The sequence below is a fragment of the Nipponia nippon genome, unplaced genomic scaffold (genome assembly GCF_047370975.1).
Source record: "Nipponia nippon isolate SJK-2023a ecotype South Korea unplaced genomic scaffold, ASM4737097v1 scaffold_2, whole genome shotgun sequence".
NCBI classification, from domain to species: Eukaryota; Metazoa; Chordata; class Aves; order Pelecaniformes; family Threskiornithidae; genus Nipponia; species Nipponia nippon.
Genome location: NW_028262336.1, coordinates 16811327 through 16834586, shown reverse-complemented (window position 1 = coordinate 16834586; position 23260 = coordinate 16811327). Strand labels below are relative to the sequence as shown.

The 23260-nt window shown below is 47.1% G+C and overlaps 2 protein-coding genes across 19 annotated transcripts in view; one reads left to right on the top strand and one right to left on the bottom strand.

The window, feature by feature from the left end:
• Window positions 1-12672, bottom strand: part of GJA8 (gap junction protein alpha 8) — a 56860-nt gene extending 44188 nt beyond the window's left edge. For 7 of the 16 annotated variants that reach the window (XM_087756484.1, XM_087756475.1, XM_087756472.1 and 4 more), the window contains exons 1-3: window positions 11479-12670; window positions 3598-3862; window positions 972-1099 (exon numbers count right to left, since the gene is read on the bottom strand). The gene's annotated coding sequence lies outside the window, so the exon portion shown is untranslated. Of the gene's footprint in view, window positions 1-971; window positions 1100-3285; window positions 3421-3597; window positions 3863-4022; window positions 4206-9739; window positions 10197-11478 lie in introns of those variants that run through there. The other 9 variants (XM_087756476.1, XM_087756479.1, XM_087756473.1 and 6 more) reach the window with 9 other exon arrangements.
• Window positions 3514-23045, top strand: GJA5 (gap junction protein alpha 5). Of its 3 annotated transcripts, none has more exons than XM_009467676.2 (2): window positions 3514-3653; window positions 20121-23045. In XM_009467676.2, the coding sequence occupies exon 2, from the start codon at window positions 20174-20176 to the stop codon at window positions 21281-21283; it is 1110 nt and encodes a 369-aa protein (XP_009465951.2). In that variant the 5' UTR covers window positions 3514-3653; window positions 20121-20173; the 3' UTR covers window positions 21284-23045. The 3 variants fall into 3 exon arrangements, with proteins under 3 accessions (XP_009465951.2, XP_087612622.1, XP_009465952.2); XM_087756496.1 differs by having other exon boundaries at window positions 3521-3659; XM_009467677.2 differs by lacking the exon at window positions 3514-3653 and adding an exon at window positions 9010-9313.
• Window positions 23046-23260: the final 215 nt, after the last annotated feature.

Below are 23260 nucleotides of genomic sequence, written 5' to 3'. Positions count from 1 at the left end.
TTAGGCCATCAGCAGGACTTCAGTGCCCAGAGAATTTCCTAGCCCCCTCCCCGTTCCTCGCAGCTTTAAATGCGAGCATTGCTTGTGGCCACCTGGAGAGCCAGTGTGGCTCTCCGTATGGCCTCGGCTGGCTGCTGGGGAGAAGCCAGGGCACTGGCTTCCTTGCCTTTGTGGCTGTAGGTGACTAAGGCGCACACCTGCTTCCTCTGCAGGCTGTCACCTTTTCTGGGTGGCGGGGCTCTTCAAAAAAGCCAAGCAGATGGCGTTTTACCAGGAAACCCAGCTGTCCAGAAACACAATTAAGGAGACTTGAATTGACCAAATCCTTCACCCTTCCAGAAAGCAAAACTGGATACAAACCTTTTCCAAGGACACCAGGCTGACAAGTATAGGTGCCTAATGCATCCCTGTGAGCCTATTTGCCTTTATACAGCCACACAGAAGGCAGAGCAGGGCTGCACATGAAGGAGCAGGGCTGCCTGCTTCCCTCACGCTGCTCCCATCGACCTCATGGCACACTTTGGAAAGGGAAGCCCCTTGCAAGGCACCTTCCCTGGGAGTTAGTCTCGCTTGTGAGTTCTTGCCAACAAAAAAATATAGTTTTATTCTATGTGCGTGTGTTTGTGCATGCACACTGCATGCTTAGCGCATGGCTATTTGGTCTTCTAATATAAAATGTACCCTTCTAATCTGCTTGGGCCAGCAGCGTCCTCCTCCCCCCTCCGTTTGCTGTAATTTGCATTGTTCACAGAAGGCTTCAGAATCCAGCCAACACACATCACAAAAGTGGTGGGAAGAACCATTACTCAAAAATTTGTGCAATTAATAATTAAGTTCTTAATTTTACCCAGGAGGTCATGTCTTGAAATGCTTTCAGACCATCACAAAAGAGAGCAAGCTGGCTGGGAGTAATAAGCACCATCTGAGAATCCTCCCATAACTCAGGCTGTTTACTTTTCAGTTTCACTCACCACCGTCCAAGCACATGTCTCTTTTTCCTCAAATCCTTTTACTGTTTCTTCCTTTGAAGCTGACTTCCAGGGAAAGCTCTAGAGATCTTGGCTTTCAGAGCAGATTCAAGTCCTGATTTCTCTTCCCCCTGCAGAGAATGTATAGAGCAGGCTGAGGTCCTTCTACCCCACAGCAAAGCTAGCTTGCTTTATGATGAGCTGCATGCCTGTGATTCCTTCTACACTGGCAATATTGCTTAAGCAGCCTTTTTCTAAAGCCTCAAGCTTTAGGGCTGGGAGATCTTGCAGCAGCACAGCTATCTAACCCCACCAACGGGACAGCACGTCCCAGGAACTGGGTGCTGGCACTGGCACCCCGTGGCAGCATGTCACAGCCTTCTGGGGCGAGAGGTCCCCTGGCATCCATGTGTCCAGCCAGCTAGTAACCTATGTCATCCCAGAAGTTTCTGAGCAACCATATGGACTCCTGGTAGAAAAAAACAGGAGCTTCAACAATCTACAACACTTTCCAGTCAATGATATTTGTACACAGAGGGACCTTTACCCACACAAATGGCCTCAAGCCGTAGCTATACCAAGTTGCTCACATGACCAAGTCTTTGCAGGATCCCAGCCCCAGGGACTGCCGAGAGTCCCACAGTCTGGAGTGACTGACCGAAAGACTCTCACAGCATACATTTGGGGTTGAAACACTACTTACTAGAACAAAGCGCGACTTAAGTGATACCAGTTCAGATGACACAGATTCCAAATAAGTGCAAATAAAATATTTTCCATTGCCAGAACACCATCATGTGATTTGCATGTGGCATCCCTTACAACAGAGGTGATTGAATGGGAATGTACTTAAACCTAAGTAAATGCCTACGAACTGTAATGAACTAGGATGCTGCACTGCTCTGTGTGCTTCTTTGGCTGATTTGTTTACCAAGGAAATATCTCAGAGGGACAGAAATTAGAGAAACCTTCTAAAAGCTGTAAGAATACCTTAAATAAGTGCAAGATCGTTGCATTTACATTAAAACTACCAAGGTTAAGACCCAGTTTCTTAGGTCCTTCCAGAGATCATGTACTCACTTTGACCCTCTTATAAGCATCTAACCTGGATAAATTAAAAGGAACATATAAACCAAGATCATCTACCACTTGCCAATACAAGATGCATTATTGCCCTAGGCCTCAGAGAAAACTGCAGCTCTTAGTTAAGCTAATGAGGAGAAGAAGGAAGAGAATTCTGGAGGTGGGCTCTTCTTCCTTTCATCTGAAAAGCAGTTACCGAGTTGTTCCAAGCTTGTGTGCTCAGCTCTGTGGGCTCAGTACCTCTCAGCGCCTGACTTTCTAGAAACTACTACTGCACCATTGAAAGGAGAGGTGAGTTCTTCCTATATGCTCCCTGGAAGCAGGTTAAACGCTCAGTTAGGAGAGAGCCCTCTGAAAAAGGGACATGGCTTTGAATTAAGCAGAGCTTGTAAATGCTCCTTAGTTACTTGTTGTATTTGCTTCCATGCAAAGAATGAAACTCCTTAGAAAGGCTCAGGCAGCACGGACGCTTTCAGCTTGCGAGTCTAACAGTTTGGCTGTCCGTTCTCAAGAGCCACATGCCAGCGTGTTTTCAGTGACTTAATGGCACTACTACTCTGGGGTAGCTGCATGGGGAAGCAGACTGCAGCTGCTTCTGAAGGATACAAATATTTTTTACAGTGGGGGGGGCTCCAGCAGTCCAACAGGATCAGGGACACCTGGGCTCTATTCCTGGCTCTTCTGCAGCCCTGGTCTATTGTTTTGCTCCTTTCAGTAGCTCTAAATGAAGACCTTTTCCTGCCAAATTTGTTATCTTAGGTGTGAGGCTTCCATTTGAAAATTTGAGCCACGATAAGGAATTTGGGGTGATGGGGCTAGCCTATGAATGCAAGCCCAGGCATTCATTCGATACCAAAATCCCACGAAAGCCAGTGCCCTGGTGAACACCACGAATGGCTCACAGGCCAACCTTACTTGCACCATTTACCAGTTAGCCATCTGCTCCTTTCAGATATTATTTTATGGCTTTCCTTTGTTTTCACCAAGGCCTAAACAGGAATGAAATTGTGAGTCTTGTCGCTAGCCCTTTTAAATAAATAGCTCTGCCATCACTCTAATAAGTTTGACAAGTTGGTCCCAGGCCCTGGGCAGGAAGCTAATAAACTTCAAGTTGCTTTTCTATTGTTTTCCTAAAACAATTTGACTTCCTTTCTGATAGCCTCAAATTCCTTCAATAAAAATAGAGTAGCTGGGAGCCAGAGGAAGAGCTGAACTTGAGCCAAGTTGTGCTTACAATGCCGCCTGCGTAAGATCACATTTTTATCCTGATCCACGAAGACTCTTTAAAAGAATAGCAGGCAGACAGCTGCCAGTGCATATCAGGAACAGCTCAGGAGCTAGTCTCCCCCAGCATCGGTCCTCCAGGCTTGAGGGAATCTCCAGCCAGTGAGCCAGTGTCAGACCAGAGCAGGAGGCTGAGCTCCTGGGAGCTGACTGGGGCTTGCTTGCCCTGTCCAGAGTGTCCTCCCTCAGACACAGATCGCTTCTGGGAGCCGAACACTGACAGAGAGGTGGGCTCCAGCAAGACCAAGGGGCTTCAGCTCACCCTTCAGTCAGCTTCACCTGCTCCTCCCTCTACCTGTGCAGGCTCAGCAAAAAGAGGTAAAGGTCTGTTCTTTCTTTTCTTCTCACGTAGGAAAACTTATATGTATACACACATATATTTTTGTAAAGCAGCAATTAATCTAGCTGGAAGTTTACAGGACAAGATGAACGTCTGGTGGCTAGGTAGATGAGGACTCCTTGCTTGAAAATTACTTGCTGATCCTTTGGACAAATCCTTTACGCTCTCCATGGTTTGGTTCCTCCACCTGTAAAGCAAGGAGAGTGTTTATAGGAGCTGTAATTACATTAGCATTTGCAAAGCACTTAACTACTCAGAGATGCTGCAGAGTTGGGAAGTGGAAGCAGTAGTTGGGAGAGTGCCGTGCTTTATTACCAGCAACATAAAGCTGACAACTAAGCATTTACTTTGGGATAGATGGTCATTTCTCCTCAGTGAGATGAAATCCTCTTCCAGTTTTTCTCGCTGAAAACTTCACTGGCAAATGAGGCTGACACACAGTGACATTTCACACTTTGCTGTTTCTTATTTCCTCTTTTTTCACTCTGTGCTGGTTTGGTGCTCTGGGCTGGGAAGGGGAAAACGTCCATCTATAATGGAATAATTTGGGATTTTTTACTAAATAAGGAACTGTGACTGTAAAACTGTTCCCCCTCATTCAAGGGTGCATCGTCGCATGCTACCCCGTTCCCTTGGGCCCAGCCTGTCCTTGGGAATTTGCTTCCTGCTGGAGGACGCCTTCAAGCTGTCTCCAGAGGTCTGGCATATAACAGAGCACTTCCCTCTCCCGCCTTCTCTTTCGATCATATCCACGTGGGGGGATTTTAGATAAAATGTTTCACCAGGAAGGTAGCATCCATTGGTGCTTTAGAGGAGGTACTAGAGGTGCCTGTCCAGCATGGGACAATATGAAGAATCAGAATAAGTGCAGTGCTGTGGCCAGGCATCAGAGATGAAATACATACGAGAAGTTTCTATCTATCTCAACCGCTGTTGCACGGTGTTTTTTTCTGAAACTTTCCAATGCAGTAAATCTCATATCCTCCCCAAGCGCGAAGTCCTTGGTAATGGCAGGAAAGTACAAAACATTTTCCCTTCAGACAGTCTCTTGAAGTTCTCAAATCTCAGGAGAGCATCTACCCGCATTTGAAACAGCCTTCCAGCAAAGCCAGATGTTCCAAGAACATCTGTTTTATGTGAAGAAGCTCTTTCATATGTGAGCTCTCATCTATACTACTGGATATTTGCAGCCCCTCTCTATGCGTTGTGTTGGCTTGCTCTTTTTGTTTGTTTAAATCCCTGACACAGAATGAATCCTCCATTAAATATCCATGGGATCAATGCTGAAAAACTCATCACACAAACTCTATTCAGGATTTACCTGGCTTCTGTGTGAAAGGGAGCGGCTCTGATAAGGCAATAAGGCAAGTACAGGAAACAGAATGAAAAAGGGACTTCTTGGCTTATCAGGTTCAATCCCTTTGAATAACAGGCAAGTACAAAACAAATGGGCTTTTCTAAACTTACTAAGCTCTGTCCTAAATCTCATTAGGTTTCTGCCCTCACTTGTGCTACTAGAATGCTGTTCCAGCACCTCTTTCCCTGCTCTGTTGCTTAGAAACCTTCTGATTTCCAACCTAAATTCATTCATGGCCAATTTATACCTATTTATTCTTGTGCCACATTGTCCTTTAGCTTACGTAGCTCTCCTCTCTCCCTAGCACTTACTTTCCCAACCCCCAATTCCTAGAAGTATTTATAGGCAGCAAATCTCTTCTCTCTTAACCTTTGTTCTGCCAGACTAAGTAGCTAAGATCCCTTATAGTATCTACCCCGCAGGCACATCACACCATGTTTTAATTACTTTGGGTAGCTGCACTAGCATGAAGTTCAGTGCAAAATAATTAACGCAGAAAAGCTCAAACTGGTACCACATCTGTTTTCAAATCAGCTCAAATACCTCTCTGCCGTCACTTCTGTGACCGATGAGAAGTAAACACACTCTTGGCCGAGAGACACCCTCTGTCCCTCTGATCACCCCCTTGCCTTTCCTTGCACCTGTTCCAGGCTGAATATCTTTCTTGAACGTGGGTGAGCAGCACTGCACACACTGTTCTGGTGGGGTCTCACATCCTCTTGGACGACATTAATCTCACTCGCTGCAACTGGAAATACTGCTACATCCTGAAAGCTCACTTGCCTTTTTCACCCCCACATAGCATCGCTGGTTCCTCCTCCTTTGGTGACCTTCACCCAGGACTTTCCCCGTCTCGGTCCTGCCAACTAGGAACTCCCAATTGCTGAGAGAGAGACTCCTGTTACCCTCTGAGCAACAAGTTCCTCGTGTGTGACTTTGCACTCTCCCATTTAACCTCACCTCGACCACTCCAGTTGCAAAGAGCCTTCGGCTCTCCTAGTGCTGGAATCCACCTCGGCCCTGACGATACCTCCCAGTTTTGTTCCATCAGCAGATTTCATTAGCATTTCTACTTTCAGTGCCAAGGTAATTAACACAAATATTAAAAAAGATCAGTCCTAAGAGCAATCTCTGAGCAGCCTCACAGCTAAGTTGCCTTCAGCCTATTAGGGAACTGGTGTCTCAATTCTGTCAGTCTCTTACCCGCTTGAGGATTTCTCTAATAATCCCTGTCTTCTTCAGCTGAACCTTCTCCACTACTTTGCTTCTTCTGGGACACCATATCATATGCCTTACTGAAGGCATACTAAAGGTAGATAACTACTGAAGGTAGATTAGGTGAAAGAAACGTAGCAGACCTTGAGGGTCAGGAATCTTACCCCAGGAAAGCTATTTACCTTTGATCAAAAGATGGTACCTGTTGTCCTATTTTCCCCTTACCTCCTTGCTTTATTCCTCCTTTCCTTCAAAAACCGTTCCACAGCATCATAAACTGCTGAGATCTGCAAGCCGCACATGGCAAGCTGTCAGCTGTTCTCCTCATTCCCGCTCTCTGGGGAGCATTCTCTTCCACTTGCTCTCCTCACTCAAGTCATACAAGTTTTGCATAGCAGTCTCTTGGGGAGGGGAGGAAAAATCCTTCTTCCCAGCTTACTAGTGGGCAAAACAGCTATTTATCTGTGGAGCTGGAGAAGCTGCCATGACACCTGTGTTTTCCCTTGAAGAGGGTGCAGTAGAGAAGAGAAGGGACAACACATTGAGGGGCTGGCTGACATATCCATACAACATCTCTACGCACCTTTCTCTCTTTTGCCTCCCTGTCTGCCTTCACCCGTTTCCTTTCTGTGCATCAAAATTCACATAGTTACCACCACCACCAAAAAAAAAGTGCTCATAACAGTTACCTCACATGCACGATGCATGCATTGGGCAGAAACCTTCTCCCCTCCCGCGTTCATTCAACAGAACTAGACTGCATCTGCTGGATTCAGAGATTAACTCTGTAGGAGAATGAGAATGCCACTCAGGAGCAATACTGGGATAGGAAGCACAAAGGAGTGAGCGGGGAGGATCAGACCTGATCTCCCTGAGCGCACAGCAAAGAGTCAGCCACGCAGGGAGGGGATTACATTTCAGACAGCTCACTCACAGGACCTGCCTCTCCACAGCACGTGAGAAACGCTTGCCAAGCCTTAGCTAGCCTATCCCAAAGCCATCTGTGAGCTAGATCTGTATTATTAACACCTTTTTTTTGGACACTTCTATGATGAAGTCCTTGACAATTTTGCTGGCATAAAATCAACAGGACTTTACATAATAATGCTTTATGGAAATTACTCCAGAAAGATGAAAGAACACAGAGATATTCTGCTTCCCATGAAATTCCATCACAGGTATACAACTGCCAGGCAGGAGAGGGAGAAACAACTCCAGAAACATTCCCATTTTCTTTGAAGTCACAGAAGGCCTTTCAATAAAGTTAGAAATGAAGTGGCAAATGACTACGGGTTTCTCCATACCAGGGGTTTACTGAGCTGCTATGGGAATTTACTGTGCACTGTACATCCTGGACTAACCATCAGCGAGGATTCAGCCCTCTTGGAAAGGAGCTGCACTCTTCTTAACATCAGAGTGAGAGCGTCCTCATAGGACATGCCTCCAAAGGCAGCCTCTGCACAGCACTGTCCCTGCATAGGCTGGCTTCCAATCTTGTGGCTAAAGGGGATACTAAATTAGTGGAGAACAAACTCTCTACAACTACCTCAAAGGAGGTTGTAGTGAGGTGGGGGGTCGATCTCTTCTCCCAGGTAACAAGCAATAGGACAAGAGGAAACGGCCTCAAGCTGCGCCAGGGGAGGTTTAGGTTGGATATTAGGAAAAACTTCTTCACCAAAAGGGCAATCAGGCATTGGAACAGGCTGCCCAGGGAAGTGGTTGAGTCTCCATCCCTGGAGGAATTTAAAAGACGGGTAGATGTGGTGCTTAGGGACATGGTTTAGCGGTGGACTTGGCAGTGCTAGGTTAACGGTTGGACTCGATGATCTTAAGGGTCTTTTCCAACCTTAACGATTCTATGATTCTAAGAGTTGCCAGCCCTGTGTTTTAGTCCCTGGACTGCTTTTGCTTCATGATCTACACCAGCTGCTGGATAGGGATCACTGGGCAATTACGTTCTGGATGGGAGATATCTGGCCCAGAAAGGATTGCTGGAGGGATACCCGCCAAAGCTTGTGCGCAGCAAGCCAGTTCTCAGGGTAGCAGAGTCTTCTGTGCAAATCCCACTCTCCTGACACTGGTTCTTTGAGACTAGCCTTTCTCAAAGCTGGAAGGCATCTCTGATTCACCCTCCTCTCTGGGGCCTGATGTGCAGGAATCAGAGGCTCGACTTGACACATACATGAAATACAAGACCTTCAGACACTTGATGTGCCAAAAGCATTTTTTTAGAAAGGCCCAAATGCTGGTGCATCAGACTGTCTGTGTGCAGGGAGGTGGTGGGGGGGGTGCTGTGTCAAAAAACACCTCTCCTGACAGGCAGGTTATTCTCTATTTATCAGTAAGGGGGCCTGTAAAATCCTCCTGGGAAGCATCAGGTGCCCTCGGGGACAAGGCTGAAGCTGTGCTGGGCCCCTGGTCTGAGCCAGCAGAGCAAGTCCTATGTTATTTGAAGAGGTGGAGGACTCTGCTCCACATGAACTCTGCTTTGCCAGATTAAGCTTGAACGAGTCAGAGAAATGTCCTTCATTGATGTCTTCCGTGGAAAAAGCTTCCTGGGGTCTGGCTGGTGTAACTGTGGGGCACCCCTGCCTCTTTTCGTTTAAGGAAGGCTTAGACCATGGCATGTTATCTGGGGGAGGAGGTGCGAGGAACAGCGGTAGCGGCAACTGGAAGGGACAGCGCGAAGCCGGCAGTGAGTGCATCCTGTCGGCATGGGGAGGGTGGCATGGGGAGAGGCTGAGCATGGAGAGGGAGGAATGAGATCCATGGTCTTTAAAGGAAAAACAACAGGAATCTTGGTTTGAAAATAGAAAGATTAAGCTGGAGGGGGTGGGAGAGACAAGAAAAGTAGGTGAAGAAAGAAGAGGGGGAAAAGCAGAGAGGCAGTGGGGAAGACAGAAAGTGACATAGAAAGGGGGTGGAGAAAAAGAGAGGAAGAGAGAGAGAACCATATTAAAGGAATAAAACCAAGCAACCGAGAAGAACAAGGAGTCCAACTCAACTACAGAAAGGAAAAGTGCTAAAGCAAGGAAAGGAGACAGAAGACAAGATACTGGAAATCAGGTAAGTGACCATGAGGGGGAAATAACAGAACTGCAGAAGCATCGATGGCAGATCAAGCTGTTACACTCAGGGGGAAAACAGCATGAGGGGAGAGAAGGACTTGGTGAGGCAGGAAAAGAAGGATGGCCAAAAATAACTCAAGAAATTTACTTTTTCTTTCAATCTCTCTCCAAAACATTCCCACTAGTAACAAGATGGGCTTGGGACATTTTAAAAATTAGACTCTTTGCCACAGGCAGCTACAGAAATGACGAAGAAGCCTCCTTGCAATGAACATGGATACCAATAGATTTCCATGTACAGGAAAGCAGGATAAGAGCCCCAAGTATCCTCAGACAGTATAATGTGCAAATTGCAGTTTCTGTCAGATCCCATTTCAGCATGCTGTCAGGCTGCTCAGGGGAGGGTGGTGAAGGGAACTCTTACCTATGAGAGGCTCTCAGGGTATAAACACTTTATCAAGTGTCGGTGTGAACCGCCTGTATTCCAAAGCACGCAGGATGGTTTCAAAATATTGCAGTTTCTTTTCCTTGAGAGTACTGTGTCCTGGCTGGTCTGTGACATGGAGCCTGGGAATGCAACTCAAATGTAGAGAAGTGCCTTGCTCGTATCTCCCGGTCACCCGTGCTGCACGCAGCGCGAGGGGAATGCCTTTCTTCTCCGTCCTGATACTGCCCAGGGCAGCCTCGGCAAAGAGGCACGCAGACCTAAAGGGACAAATGCTCTCTCCCACTAGCAGCTGCTGCTTCTTTTTAGTTGCCTTCCTAACTTTTTTTCCCCTTTTTATACTTGGAATAATTACTCAATTAATTACATTTCCATAATTTAATACTTCTAGCATTGCCATGGCATGTTTCAAAGAACGGCCCAGCTTGAAAACACAGTACCCCTACACATCCACCTGGAAAGAAGCAATCACAATGAGTGTAAAGGTTGCCTGCTGATTGCTACCTCTGATCTGTACTGACTCCTTTGATTTCCTAAAGGGTCATTTTACTGGCCATTTCTCATGTCTAATGAGCTTTGTGGCATTCTGATTTTAACAGCTCAGGTAAACTGAGGCAGTGCCTCTGTCCCTAAAGTACTGTAAAAACCATCAGAGGCTCATGTAAGTAACATTTCTGGACAAACCTCAGCTAAAAATGTCACAGGCTGAATAAGCCTTAATCATTGAACTCTTCCTCCATGCTAATAAACCTGTCAAAATACCTTGGTGAAGCAGTATGTGTGAGTGGTTTTCCCTACTGCTGCCTATGTGATCCTCTCTTTAAAGGCTAAAGAACTTAATGCATGTAATATATGTGTGCATATACGTGTGCAGCTAGGAGCAGGTCAAACTGTTATTCAGAAGCCTCACAGTATTCAGTATTTGCACCAGAAGCCAAAAAATTCTGCATTTGCTAGACTTTTCGAAACCTACTCTGAGAAGAGTGCAGATTTCTAACTTTCTTCACGCTTTCCTTGGGAGAAGAACAGTAGTTTAGGAGAATTCCTGAGGCTTCAGGGTTTAAAATACGCATCAGGCTCTGGTCGCTTGGGAACTATGTTAAGTATTCCTGCTACTATAACTATTTGGGGTTGTTGGGTTTTTTCCACTCAAGAGTATATATTATCACAATATTTTAGTATTACGGGCTTTCACATGAAAAATTTAAACCTTGCCAGAAAATACAGAACTTCATACCCCAGCCTCTCTTCTCTTTTTGACCTTCAGACAGATTTCACACATTCTGCACGTTTGCCCTTGTTTTCTGACTTATCTCGCAGCATTGAAAATAGATGAGAAGGAATGAGTAATTCAGCACTATACCATGTCATTAGGGAGCACATTTCCGACACTGCTCCACACCTCGGGTGCTGTTGTATGAGGCACGAGGACAGAGGCTTAAAATTAGAAATAGTTCCCGGGAGGCACCAGAGAAACTTCAATCTTTGGGCTAAGAATTCATAAAGACGGGAAAAAAAAAATCAATTTTATGGCTATTGATAAGCAACAGGGAGATCTCTATGAACAATACTCTAGCATGCCAGCTCTTTCCTGAAACAAATATTCATGCCACACAGTAAGTAATGAGCATAGAGATGCATGCTTCTAAGTCTCTCTAGTTTATCTTTAAAGAGGGGTCACTGGTTTTTAATGTAAGAACTACGGGGTTTACACTTACATTTCCGTCTTTCTTCATTATCTTTGTCATTACGGACATGCCTTGAGAATGGTTGAGAATTTCCATACGAAACTCCCCTCCTTCAGAAGCAGAAAAGCTGACAGATGCCTTGGTCAGGGCACAGGGTCGCTTGGGAAGTGAAGCAGCCCATCGAGGGTGACTGCTGCAGAGCTCCAGGGTCTTGGCTGCATTCGGATGTCTGGTGAAAAAGGGAGGGAATAGTGGGATGGGAGAAAAACCGTCTCCAGTTTAAAATCAGATAAAGCTATCCAAGATGACTAGAGTTAATTCTTGCTTCTTACTCCAATTTCCTCTGTCACGATCGGGCAAATCACTTCAGCCACATTTCTTCACAAACACCCCCTCAGTGGTGTCTGTCATCTGCTGGATATCTGACTTCTAGATGTGGTCCAACTGGTGGAAGTGATAAACTCTCCTACTCCAGCATTAACCAGACAGAGCTCTGCTTTGAATGTACGTTATATAGTGCTAAGTACACTGAAAAAAAACCCCAGATTAGCAACATTGCCAAACAGCTTCCAAAATTAATGAACATTTTTTATCTTAATCTCTCACTGCCTTAGTTCCTCAGCTGTAAAGTTGATTAATACCATCTCCTCACCTCCGGGTGGTAATGAAAATAAGTAAATTAATAACTCTGAAGCAATCAGATACTGTCGTGATGAAAGCCATAGGAAAACCCATGAGGAAACTAATAATTCTCTCTTTAGAACTGGAGCTGAATAATGTACAGTAAATGAGGCACAGGCCACCCACTGAACAATGAGGAGAAAACAAAACATTGAATAGCTGCTGTTCAAGAAAGCCCCAGCCAGGCTGGCACAGAACAAGGCAGGCATCCTGTGCAAAGAATGAGGTGACAATGTGAGGATGTGGTTAAAGACTCATAGCTACGAGGCACAGGCACAAAGAGATTGAATTAAGATTACTGAGAACAGTAACTCTAGCATTCCCTAACTCCCTGCTGCTGGGTTTTGTGAATTTAATATTAGTTGTTTTTAAAGGGGGGTGGTGCATATATATATATATATATGTACATACACTGAGTATATAAAATAATCCACTCACAAGCTATAGCCAGACTTCACCCTGAATGAGGAATTAAATACTTGAGGCAGGGATACAGCAATGAGGCTGGAGTGTGAAGAGAGTCCTACGGATTTTTTGGAAAGAAGGAAGAAAAGAGATTTGACAAGGTAGTACTAAAAGCGGGAATAGTCACTGAAAATTCCCCCTTTCTAAAGCTGGAAGTATTAGTAAGCTGGGTGCTGTAGAGAGTTAAGTGGTCAAAACTGCCAAAAAGCTGAGGCAAGTCTCTGTGGGGGGAGTCTGGCCGTAGGAGAGCAACGGGGAAGTGACAGGCAGGGAGACATTGCGGGGAGAGGAGGGAAGAAAGGATGCGAAAAACCCGAATGAGAGCCCTCTCCTTCTCCCACTACCTCTCCAGTCTGTTTTATTTCAACACTATAACAAGTTGCATCCCATGCAGTCTACGAACCAGCCTAAAATCACAGGGGCAGGGTTTTTGCTGCTATATTGGGCCCAATGTGATGCCTGCCATCACTGCCACGTCTCCTCCTACCGGCCTCCCCCACTGACTAAGCAGTGCTTCGGATTAGCTTCTCTCAGCAGAGCTCAGGAACAGCTTTACTACAGCAGCCCCCAAATTTCTCTGCATGTTTCTGTTTTCCAGAGCTCCCTCTGCCCTGTTTGGCTGTCCCCTCTCCTGTATACAGCACTGCCCAAGTTAGCATCATCTGCAAATTGATATAGGTTAGCTTCTCCCTGCAAAAATAAAGAAACTGGAAAGAGCACCGAGCTTTGTAATCCTGAACTGGATGCTCTTCATCCTGTTAATTAAGGAGTAAACTGAGTAATATCCATTAGCCTCTTTGCAGCATTTACATCAGAGAGAAAATTGATGTTTTTTTCCTAGCAAAAAGCACATGTGAGCCTTCATTTAGCTTATCCCAAGTCCAGTTTTGTCACATTTGTTGGGCTCTCTGAGGACGCACATTTCTCTAAGGCAAAGAGAGAGAATCCCAAGAGAATCAGAGGGTGCTCCCTGCGTGCTACACGTAAGCCTGGATACCGCTATCATGTAACTATTCGATGCGGGCTTTTCAAACACAGTGGGACGAATTCATTCCTCAGCTTGACTCCTCTGAGTTCAAGGTCTTTTCTGTTCTTGGTCTCCTGTGTCTACATCAGACAGAGCTTGGCCCTAATGTATATGAAAACACAATTTGACCCTGGCCAAGGGGTGGGGGGGAAATAGCATTAGATCTCCTGAACAGACAAATAATAAAAATTCAGCTAACTGGGAGTCTGCAGCTTCCACCATCACTTCAGATGAAAGTATTCTACATAATACTGTCATCTGTGTGTGTAACACATCCCTGATGTACACACTTGGAGGTGTTGAGTGATTTCCCTCTGTCTGTGTCTCTGTGTGCGTCAGGGTTGTGTGTGTGTGTGTGTGTGTGTGTGTGTGTGTGTGTGTGTGTGTGTGTTCAGGAGGTGACAGGTCATTCAGCTCCCTTATCTTCTCACCCACTCTCTTTTTTGTGAACTCTGAGATTTTCCACATTTGGAGAAGCGGGGGAAAGCACACCTCATCAAGGAATAACAAGCTGTCTGCAACTGCAAGCAGGGCCTGGATACCAGTATGACCCTTCCAGAAATCGCAGTGAACTCAGGAGGAGCAGAGAGAGGAGAAGCTCTGGATGTCTGTCTTCTAGGACAGGAGCTGTTAACACAGAGCTCTGCCTCTCCCCTGAGATTTGAGCACTGGAGTCAAAGTCACTCTCCCTGACGCTGGTTCAGCACAGGACCTTGAACCCAAGGAACTAGAAAGGAACCTACACAAACATGTCAGATTTTTTTTTTAAAGCATAAAGAAGTAGAAACCTCTTTAGTCCAGATCTGTGCACAGATCAGAGTTACAAATTTGGCTAAAGAATTGTCCTGTTTCAGGCAGAAACTTATCATAAGCATATGCATGCATATATGAAGCCAGAGGGATGGCGCTTGGACAAAAATGCCTAATAGGTCATTGCTTGTCTGTTCTATACACACATGAAGGAGCCAATGTCAGCAAACAGTAAACAAAAAGATACCTGCTGAGGTGGGCTTGAGCATTGATCTGTGTGACAGAGCTACGAAAAGCCTCTGGAATTCAAAGCATCGCACTCACGCTGGACAGTGCATTTCTAACTTTATTCATCTTTTAATGTTGTAAGCCATGTGCCCCCAAAACGCTTCCTGACCAGGTCCTGGCGACAAAGGAGCACTGTATATGTACATTGAAAAGGCTGCTTCTTCCCTTTGGGCACTGACCATGGCTGCGGGCTCTGCCAGCAATAACAACGTTTGTCCCTTAGAAAAGAGCCAAAAAAGAAAAAAGAGAACCTCTGTTTCTGCCAGGTGTACCTGCTACAGAAGGGTGGCATGAGAGGGATTTCTTTCACGTCTCCAAGACAGCGTTGTCCCAGGGCACAGGGGAGGAGGGCTGCGGTCTGTAGATGCAGATGTTCTTGTGCTGCAGACGCAGTGTTGTGTCGCTATCACCAAGCCTAAGAGGCAGTGCTGCATAGAAAAAAGGACACAAGTTTGCAAGTCACAACCCCTGAGCTCTGTCCCCAGACCGCCACTAACACAGATACCTTGAACAAGCAGTTTGCCCTTTCTGTGCCCCAGTGGTCACAACCTGCAAGATAAAGATGACAGCATCTGCACTGCGTGGGATGCTGTGAGGCTGGACTACTGCGAACAGGGGGCTAGAGATCCCTCAGTAAAACGTACAGCTGTGTAGCAAAGCAGCGCTAACTAACCTGCAGTGCAGAGCTGGAAGTGTCCTTCATAAGTTTCTACAGGAGTGAGCATCCAGTTTTGCAGTGTGGGGACCAGTCAGGTCTGGCTACAGCCTGACAGTTGTCAACACAGGGGTAAAGATCTCTGCCCTCATGCCCCCACAGTAGCTATCTCTTGTGCCACATGCTCACCTGGACCTGCGATGAGGTGACACAACTGGAGGAAGGAAAGCCACAAGCAGTTCCTAGGCACTGCCACAGATGGCCTGGATGCCCCACTGCACGGGGCTGTCACTTCTCATGTGCCCAGTCCCTAAAGGAGACAGCTGCCTCCCCATTTGGGAGCCCAGAGGGGATGGACTGGCTGCGTGGCCTCCACGCACAGCCCCACGTCTAGCGTGTGAGCCCCTTCACAACATCTTGGGCCCCAGCCTTCTCGTTCATTGGGACATGTCATTAACTATCAGATACACACATTTGTATCCAATTAAGCAAATCACACACGCAGACTGGGCAAAAATACAATGGCTTTGACTTTGTTACTTTCCCCCCTGGGAACCGTGCTTCCCCCACACAAAGGAGCCTTCCTCGGAGAGACTCTCGGTGCGCCTGGGACCTGCCAAGGGGAAGAGGCGAGCCCAGCGAGGGAGAGCAGAAACAGTGGCATAATCAGGCTCTCCACTTTATTTTAGAAACATGGCGACCTCCTGTCACCTTCCTTGTGGGAAAAGTTAGCATGAAGTGTCCAGCTCAGCTATTTATATCGCTGCTGATAGTCTCGCCTGTCTTCTAAAGAGGGGAAAACTTTCTTCCTAACAATTCCAGGGGAAATAAACTCATATAAAGAAGAGGATTGCACAGGAACAGTCCTCCTGTCTCTTTGGTGTGAATTTCCTAGCTGTTCCCGAAAGCCCCAGCTGGTCCGTCCAGAACAAGCGCGCTGACCGGAGCAAGCGGCAGCGATGCAAAATGCTCGCCTGTTGTTCAAAGCGTGCAGCATCACAAAGAGGATGGGCAAAACTGCTCTGAGAGCGACGGATGCTTCCCCTCGCATAGAAAAAGGTAGCGCAAAAAAAGGATGGTGGAGAGCAGCCCATTGCTGGCGAGCCAGCCTGGTGTACTGGCAGGTGCCGTCCCCGCTGGGGTATTTTTATCATGGAATTTGGCAGTCACAAGGCAGCCTGGAGATGAGCGGACTCCACGCCTGGCCTGCAGTGTGATATTCGGTTTTCCCCAGATTTAATAGCGTTCCAGGTGATAATTAAGCCGGGACGGCCACGTCGCTGGGTTTGTGCCAGGCTGCGCTGGTCTTTGTCACATACGCGATTCCTGGTGCCAAGATCCCATGACTGCGCACAGCTCCTTTGTTGATCCAGCAGGAAGCTGACAGCCAAAAGCACGGCCAGGCAGCAGCACAGCCCACAATTCTGCATGAATATGCACGACTCCGCTGTCAAGACAGTCTGCTATCAGGTGCTGAGACCCCATGAAGATACCCAGAGGTGTCTTTCGCTGAGTCACGCCAGGGTGAGATGAGATTTGTCCAACTGAGTCCAAACTAGGAATATAAAAGGCCACAGATGCTCACATGCTGAGAGGTCAAAGCATGCGGGGACCACAGTAGTCTGGGAATGAGGAAAGGGAACTGTACGGAAAATTCCCAAGAATAGTAAAGCCCTGAGGAGAAAGGCTAGGTCAGAGGCAGTCCTGCCTAGCCAGGAAAAGCTGTCAGGAGGTGACAGCAATCCTTCTTTGCTAGCTGGCAGCAGAGAGCTAGATGCTCTCTTCTGTTACTCTTGGAGGCCCTTGGTCTGGCATTGCAAGAATAGCTCGATAGTAACTAAAAAATGTCTAAGCCAAAAACACTGCTCTAGGCGGTAAACTCCTTCTCTTGGTTTCCAAAAGCCCGTTCTCCCATGGACACCTACCCCCTGGCAGCAGCTGTCTCAGCTCTCTGGGGGCCGTAGCAGGATGACCAGGAGGTGTTCGGCTCTTTGGGAAGCTCCTACTTTAAACAGCCTGTGCAGGGGAGCAGCCAGCCAGAAAGGCAGAGGGAACAGCCCTATTCTCTAGCCTAAGCCTCATGGCTGCCAGCCTTCGATCAGTCTGACTTACTTCCTCTTGGAAAATTTTGTGCATGTGTGAGGCAGGTAAATGACTGTTATTCTCGCAGCCATTAACATTTTTCATTTCTGGACTCCTCTTGCACTTAGGTTTGCTTTACTTCGTGTTCTGTACACATTGATTTTTACAGTTTGCAAGTGTCTAGGTTTAGTAGCCTTCCCTAGGGAAAACAAGCCATAGTAAAGCCCCAGACTACCTGCACATGGTAGAACTGATGGAAAGAGATGCTCGCTTTGGGATTGCACATGCTTATGGCAGGAAGGAAAACTCAGCCTGGGCACATCCAGGGAGACGTGTGTTCATTTTTACCCTAACAAGCAAGGTGAATCAAGAAAAGGCAGCTGTCAGCTAACAACAACAGGAGCAATAGGGGCACCTGCAAACAACAGAAACTCACCTGGAAAAATGAGGACACCCACCATTGTTCATGCTGTCTTGGAAGGGATGTTCTACGCGTACAGTTGTGCTACACCATAATGACCTTGGATGCACCTGTACATTGAATTGTAGGTAGCTGGTTGCCTTGTCTGCACTCTGAGGAAAAAAAAAAAAAAATTAAACCCCCTGATTTCAGTGCAACTGTGTAAATATTTCCCATCACTGATTTATCTGCCTGTATTAAATCCCCTGGTGCCCACAGAATGAAGCCATATGCTAATTTCTCCAAAAAGCAGTAACTGCACCAAAGCCTTTTCAGAAGATAAGAGAGACCTGCAGATTTGCCAGTTTTTACCAGTGCAGACAAAGAGGAGTCAGAAAGACTAGCTGATTTTCTGTATTACTGCTCCTCCAGTTCTGGGCTGGCAGCAGATGAAAGCTTCAGCATACTCTGAGCAGCCACCAGGATCTACATCAGCACGATTGCAGCACGCCTGCCAAAGCAGGGAAGAGCCAAAGCCCATCCTTTTCCTCCTGGCATGCCCCTTCTCCCTCCTCACCCAGCTTCCCACTGGCAGTGGGGCAGCAAGTGGTCACCTCCCCGTCTCCTTACCTGGGCAATCCTCACCTTTCTGCAGGGCGGCCCTCAGCAGCACGAGGAGTTCAAGAATTCGACTTTTGATCTTTGTCCCATCCATCCCTGCAGATGGACACCGCACATAAACAGGCGAAGGCATCATTCATCGCGTGCGCTGCTACATTAAATTATATCACGTACATAACCAGAGGAGGGGATATTGTTCCCTCAACAAGCGTCTCTCTCTGTTCTCCAGCTTTTGCTCACAGGAAATCTACACAATATTGCTGCAGTAAATTCTCAGCGTTTAACAGTGTCTACTCTCCACAGACATTCTTTGTACAGTAAAAATAATTGGCTCTTAAAGACAAGACAAGGGACAATAAAGAAGGAGAGTTAACACTTTTGGTCCCTACGGCTTTGGGATTTACCTTGTCTAGTGTTTTTAATATTTCATTATGACGATTATTAAGCTTTTCATTTATTTATTAAAAGGATATTTTCAGAAAGAGTGACTGTGGGAAAACATTATCTCCAAGGTAATACTGCACACTTTATAGCACCTAGCCCTTAACTCATGCACAAGGGAGAGCTTCGCAGTGCCCTGGGAAGGTAAGCATGGCGAGTATAACTGGATCAAATGATTGCTCAAGCACTCCCACAGAGCCCCACAAAAGATGGATTAAACCCATCATTCTCTTTTTATCCGGGGGGGTTAAGTGACTTGGCCAGAAACAGTCTGTCAGAGTCAGAAACAAAATTGAAGCAGGCTCTCCTACATCCTCACGTTGCAATCAGCCCACCAAACCTTTCTTCTCATCAGACCACCTACCAAACAGCAGATCCCAGGAGCTGCTGGTCCTTGGGAGGCATTTCAAAGGAGGCTTTTTTCTTTGCCTGTGTCATTTGAATTGTGAATTTTGTCTTAGAGCCTAAGAAAAGAGGAGGGAGCAAGATCCACCATTTAGATTTTGCAGCGGTTCCCTCTCAAAGAGGCATGAGAGGGTGGCAGCAGATTACGTTTACAGGACTGGCACAGCTCACCAAAGTCTTTATGCTCCCCAAAACATTTGCAGCTTGTAAATGAAACACTTGCCCCTGGCAACACTGGAAAACCAAAGCAAAACCTATTGGCAAGGGGCAGGTGGGCAACAGGAAGGTTTTCTCTGCATTTTTTTCAGTGGTGGCATCGAGCTCAGAAATGAAGCCCGAGCACTTTACGTTCCAGGTGTCGGTGCAGGTATTACACAAAGGCGACATAGGAAAGTGCCAAGGCACTGCTCAGACCAAGCTGTAGGCTCCAGTCTTACCTCCCAGGGGATCAGCCCATTAAGGATTCCCCAGAGCGCAGTTTGCAGACAGATGGATACTGCTTTAACTACACAGTCCACAGAGGATGCAACATGCAGACCGCAGTGAAAGTGCTTTCTGCACCAAGAAAAAATCTGGCTCACTCTCAAAGTTTTGGCAGCCCGTCTAACAGGTTGTAGTTGAATTATGCAAAAAAGATCACTTTTTGTTTCAGTAGCTGAGTAAAAAAACCCAACCAACCAAACAACACATTGTTTTCAGTGGATGTGAAACAAAGTTTTCAGCAAACTAGACCGCATTCATTTCAGGTCAAATTAAAACTTTTCATTTGACACAAAACAAATCATTTCACTCCATGCATCCCAGTTGGGCATTTCCTAACCCTCCTTAGAACCACTCTCTTCTATTTTCTCCCACAGAGGCTGCGTCCAATTGTCCCTTCGAGATTTCTTACCCCTCCTGGTGAGCAGAAATGGGAGACTGGAGTTTCCTGGGAGAGTTCCTTGAGGAGGTCCACAAACACTCCACAGTGGTGGGGAAAGTCTGGTTGACCGTGCTCTTCATCTTCCGGATGCTGGTGCTGGGTACAGCAGCTGAGTCTTCCTGGGGGGACGAGCAGTCTGACTTCATGTGTGACACCCAGCAGCCTGGCTGCGAGAACGTCTGCTACGACAAGGCTTTCCCCATCTCCCATGTCCGGTTTTGGGTCCTCCAGATCATCTTTGTCTCCACCCCATCTCTGGTGTATATGGGCCACGCAATGCACACGGTTCGCATGGAGGAGAAGAGGAAGATGAAGGAGGCAGAAATAGAGGCCCAGGAGATGAAAAACAACGGTGACACATACTACCAGCAGAAGTGCCCCGTGGCAGAGAAGGCCGAGATGTCTTGCTGGGATGAATCGGGAGGCAAAATCATACTCAGGGGCAGTCTGCTGAACACCTACGTCTACAGCATTTTGATTCGCACTGCCATGGAAGTGGCCTTCATTGTGGGACAGTACATCTTGTACGGGATCTTCCTGGAGACCCTGTATATCTGCCAGCGGGCACCTTGCCCCCACCCTGTCAACTGCTACGTTTCCCGTCCCACAGAGAAGAACGTGTTCATCGTCTTCATGCTGGCTGTAGCAGTGCTCTCCTTATTCCTCAGTCTGGCCGAGTTGTACCACTTGGGCTGGAAGAAAGCCAAAGAGAGGTGCTCCCGGTCTTACAAACCCAGCCCCAGCACAGCCCCCGGCAGACTGGAGTCCGCCCCACAAGTAGAAAGGGCCCAGATGTACACTCCTCCACCGGATTTTAATCAGTGCTTGTCAAGTCCCAATGGGAAGTTCATCAGCCCCTTCAGCAACAAGATGGCCTCCCAGCAGAACACCGCCAACTTCGCCACCGAGAGGGTCCATGGCCAGGAGGATGCTGCTGGTGAAGGGTCCTTCATTAAGTCCAGCTACGTGGAGAGCCCGGAGGTGGCCAACGAATGTGCGGCACCCGCCTTCCCTGAGAACTACTTCAATGAGAAACGCCGGTTCAGCAAGACCAGCCGTGCCAGCAGCAAGGCGAGGTCAGATGATTTGTCCGTGTGACCTGTCTCCAGGAGGAATGAGGAGAAGGAGCAGTCTCAGCGCTTAGTAAAACTTCTGCAGAGTGGACTCCAGACTCTTGCCTCTAACCTCTCTCTGTTTTAACACCCTCTTGCTCCTTTTCAATGAACATCACCGTTATATTGCAGACAGCACCTCTCACAGCTTAAGGCAGGGGTAGCCACTGGGAGACACGCTCTGAAGAGAGGCACCAATCTCGAGGTGTGAAGCTCTCGGCCATATTTTCATCATGGGACCCACAGGGATTGGAGGCTCGCCATCCTTAGCCTGGTAGAGCACAGGCCAGCAGACTCCTGAGGCTGCCCAGCAGGTATCCACTGCAACACTGTATTCAACAGCCTGACTGGACCTCAACCCCCTTGCATCTTCTTTGGTGTCTGTTCAACATTTGCTACATCAGCTTGGCAATTATACTGAGCTGAAGCTTCTCTCACCTGCAGGGAGCAGAAACACGCCGGCAGGCTTTCTGAAAGAAAGACTTTCTCATCTGCTTTGTTCTTGCTCTTTCTAACCCTCCCTTTCTCCACCTGAGCCCAGATATTTGACAACAGTTTACCTATACAATAAATCCTACTTGAATTTTTTGACACTGTGTATATAGCTCTTCCCCATAGATAAGGACGCCCGTGGTCCCCCACGCACAGCTGCCTCATGTCTAACGTTGGAATCCCTTCCTCATTCCTAAGTCAGCGCAGCAGACTGGCCCCCGGGGCCCTGGGATATCACTTAGATGACCAGTTGATGAAGACTAGGGAATTTTCCCAAGATACTTATGTCATCAATTCTAAGCAAGACATCCATTAACAGAAATAGAGACTCTCCTGTGAGAAAAAATATCCTACTAGTAAAAAAGGAGGAATTACCACGTGGAATCAAAGTGATTTTTCCCCTCTTTAAACTCATCTTTCGAGCAACATGAATGCTGCTGAAAAGGAGCTGCCAGCTGCCGACTTGAGAGAAAAAACATCCTCTGTTTATCTGCAGAAGAGGTACGGGCCTGTGTCTTCTCTCACTAACCTACCAAAACACTTCAGCATCTTTTGCAAGGAGCAAGAGTCCTCTCCAGGTCCTGCACATCATTCAGCTCTTGGCTGCTCTCTCAAGCCTGCCAGCCAGTGCAAGCCAAGATATTTGTCTTCACAGCAAGTCCCTGTTCTGCCATCAGGTCATCTTCACCTCCACTCCATCCCTAGCGTATATGGCATAAGAAGCCACCCATGGACCAGCTCTTTCCACCACTGTAGCCTCTCAGAGCAGCCACTGAGGCCCAGCACTGCACAGAGAGTCTGGTGGGTGAGGTCTGCAGGCAGCTCCCACTCCAGATACATTTTCTCACTGCAGAGCTGACATCCCTCTTTTAAAGAGAATTGCTAAACAGAGCGATGCTGCTCCCTGTTGTTTACCCTGCACTGCCCTTTCAGGCACAGGCCACAGCTTCCCGACATCGGGCTGCATGAGCACATGGCCCAGGACCAGCTTATGAGGGGACTGAGCCATTCCCTCTCTTAGGGGCCACTGAAAGACATTGTGAATCCTTGCTCCTGATACATAGTTAGCTTTGGTACAGTTCCCTGTACATATACATACCTACATACTCACACATGGTGGGGGGGAAACCATTTTTTTGTTTGTAAGGTTTTTTATATATGTGTATTTTTTAATCCTGAAAAGACCTGTGTGCTCTTCTTAACATGAAATTTTAGTCAATTGTGCCTAGGTTTCTCCTAATAAAGTTCTAACTCCATCTCTCCTCGTTGATGTTTCTCCTCTCACGTGGCTGAGAACGAGCTGCTAGCATCGATCAGGCTGCCCGCCAGCCTCTGCTGCTCAGAGATCACAAAATTTCCCATCGCCCAGAGTGGCAGGGATGAGCGGAGGGTTCGGCCAGGGGGATAAATAATAAACATTGGGAAATGATTGATTGACTGGCCAACAGAAACCCCCTCCAGCTCCCCTGCC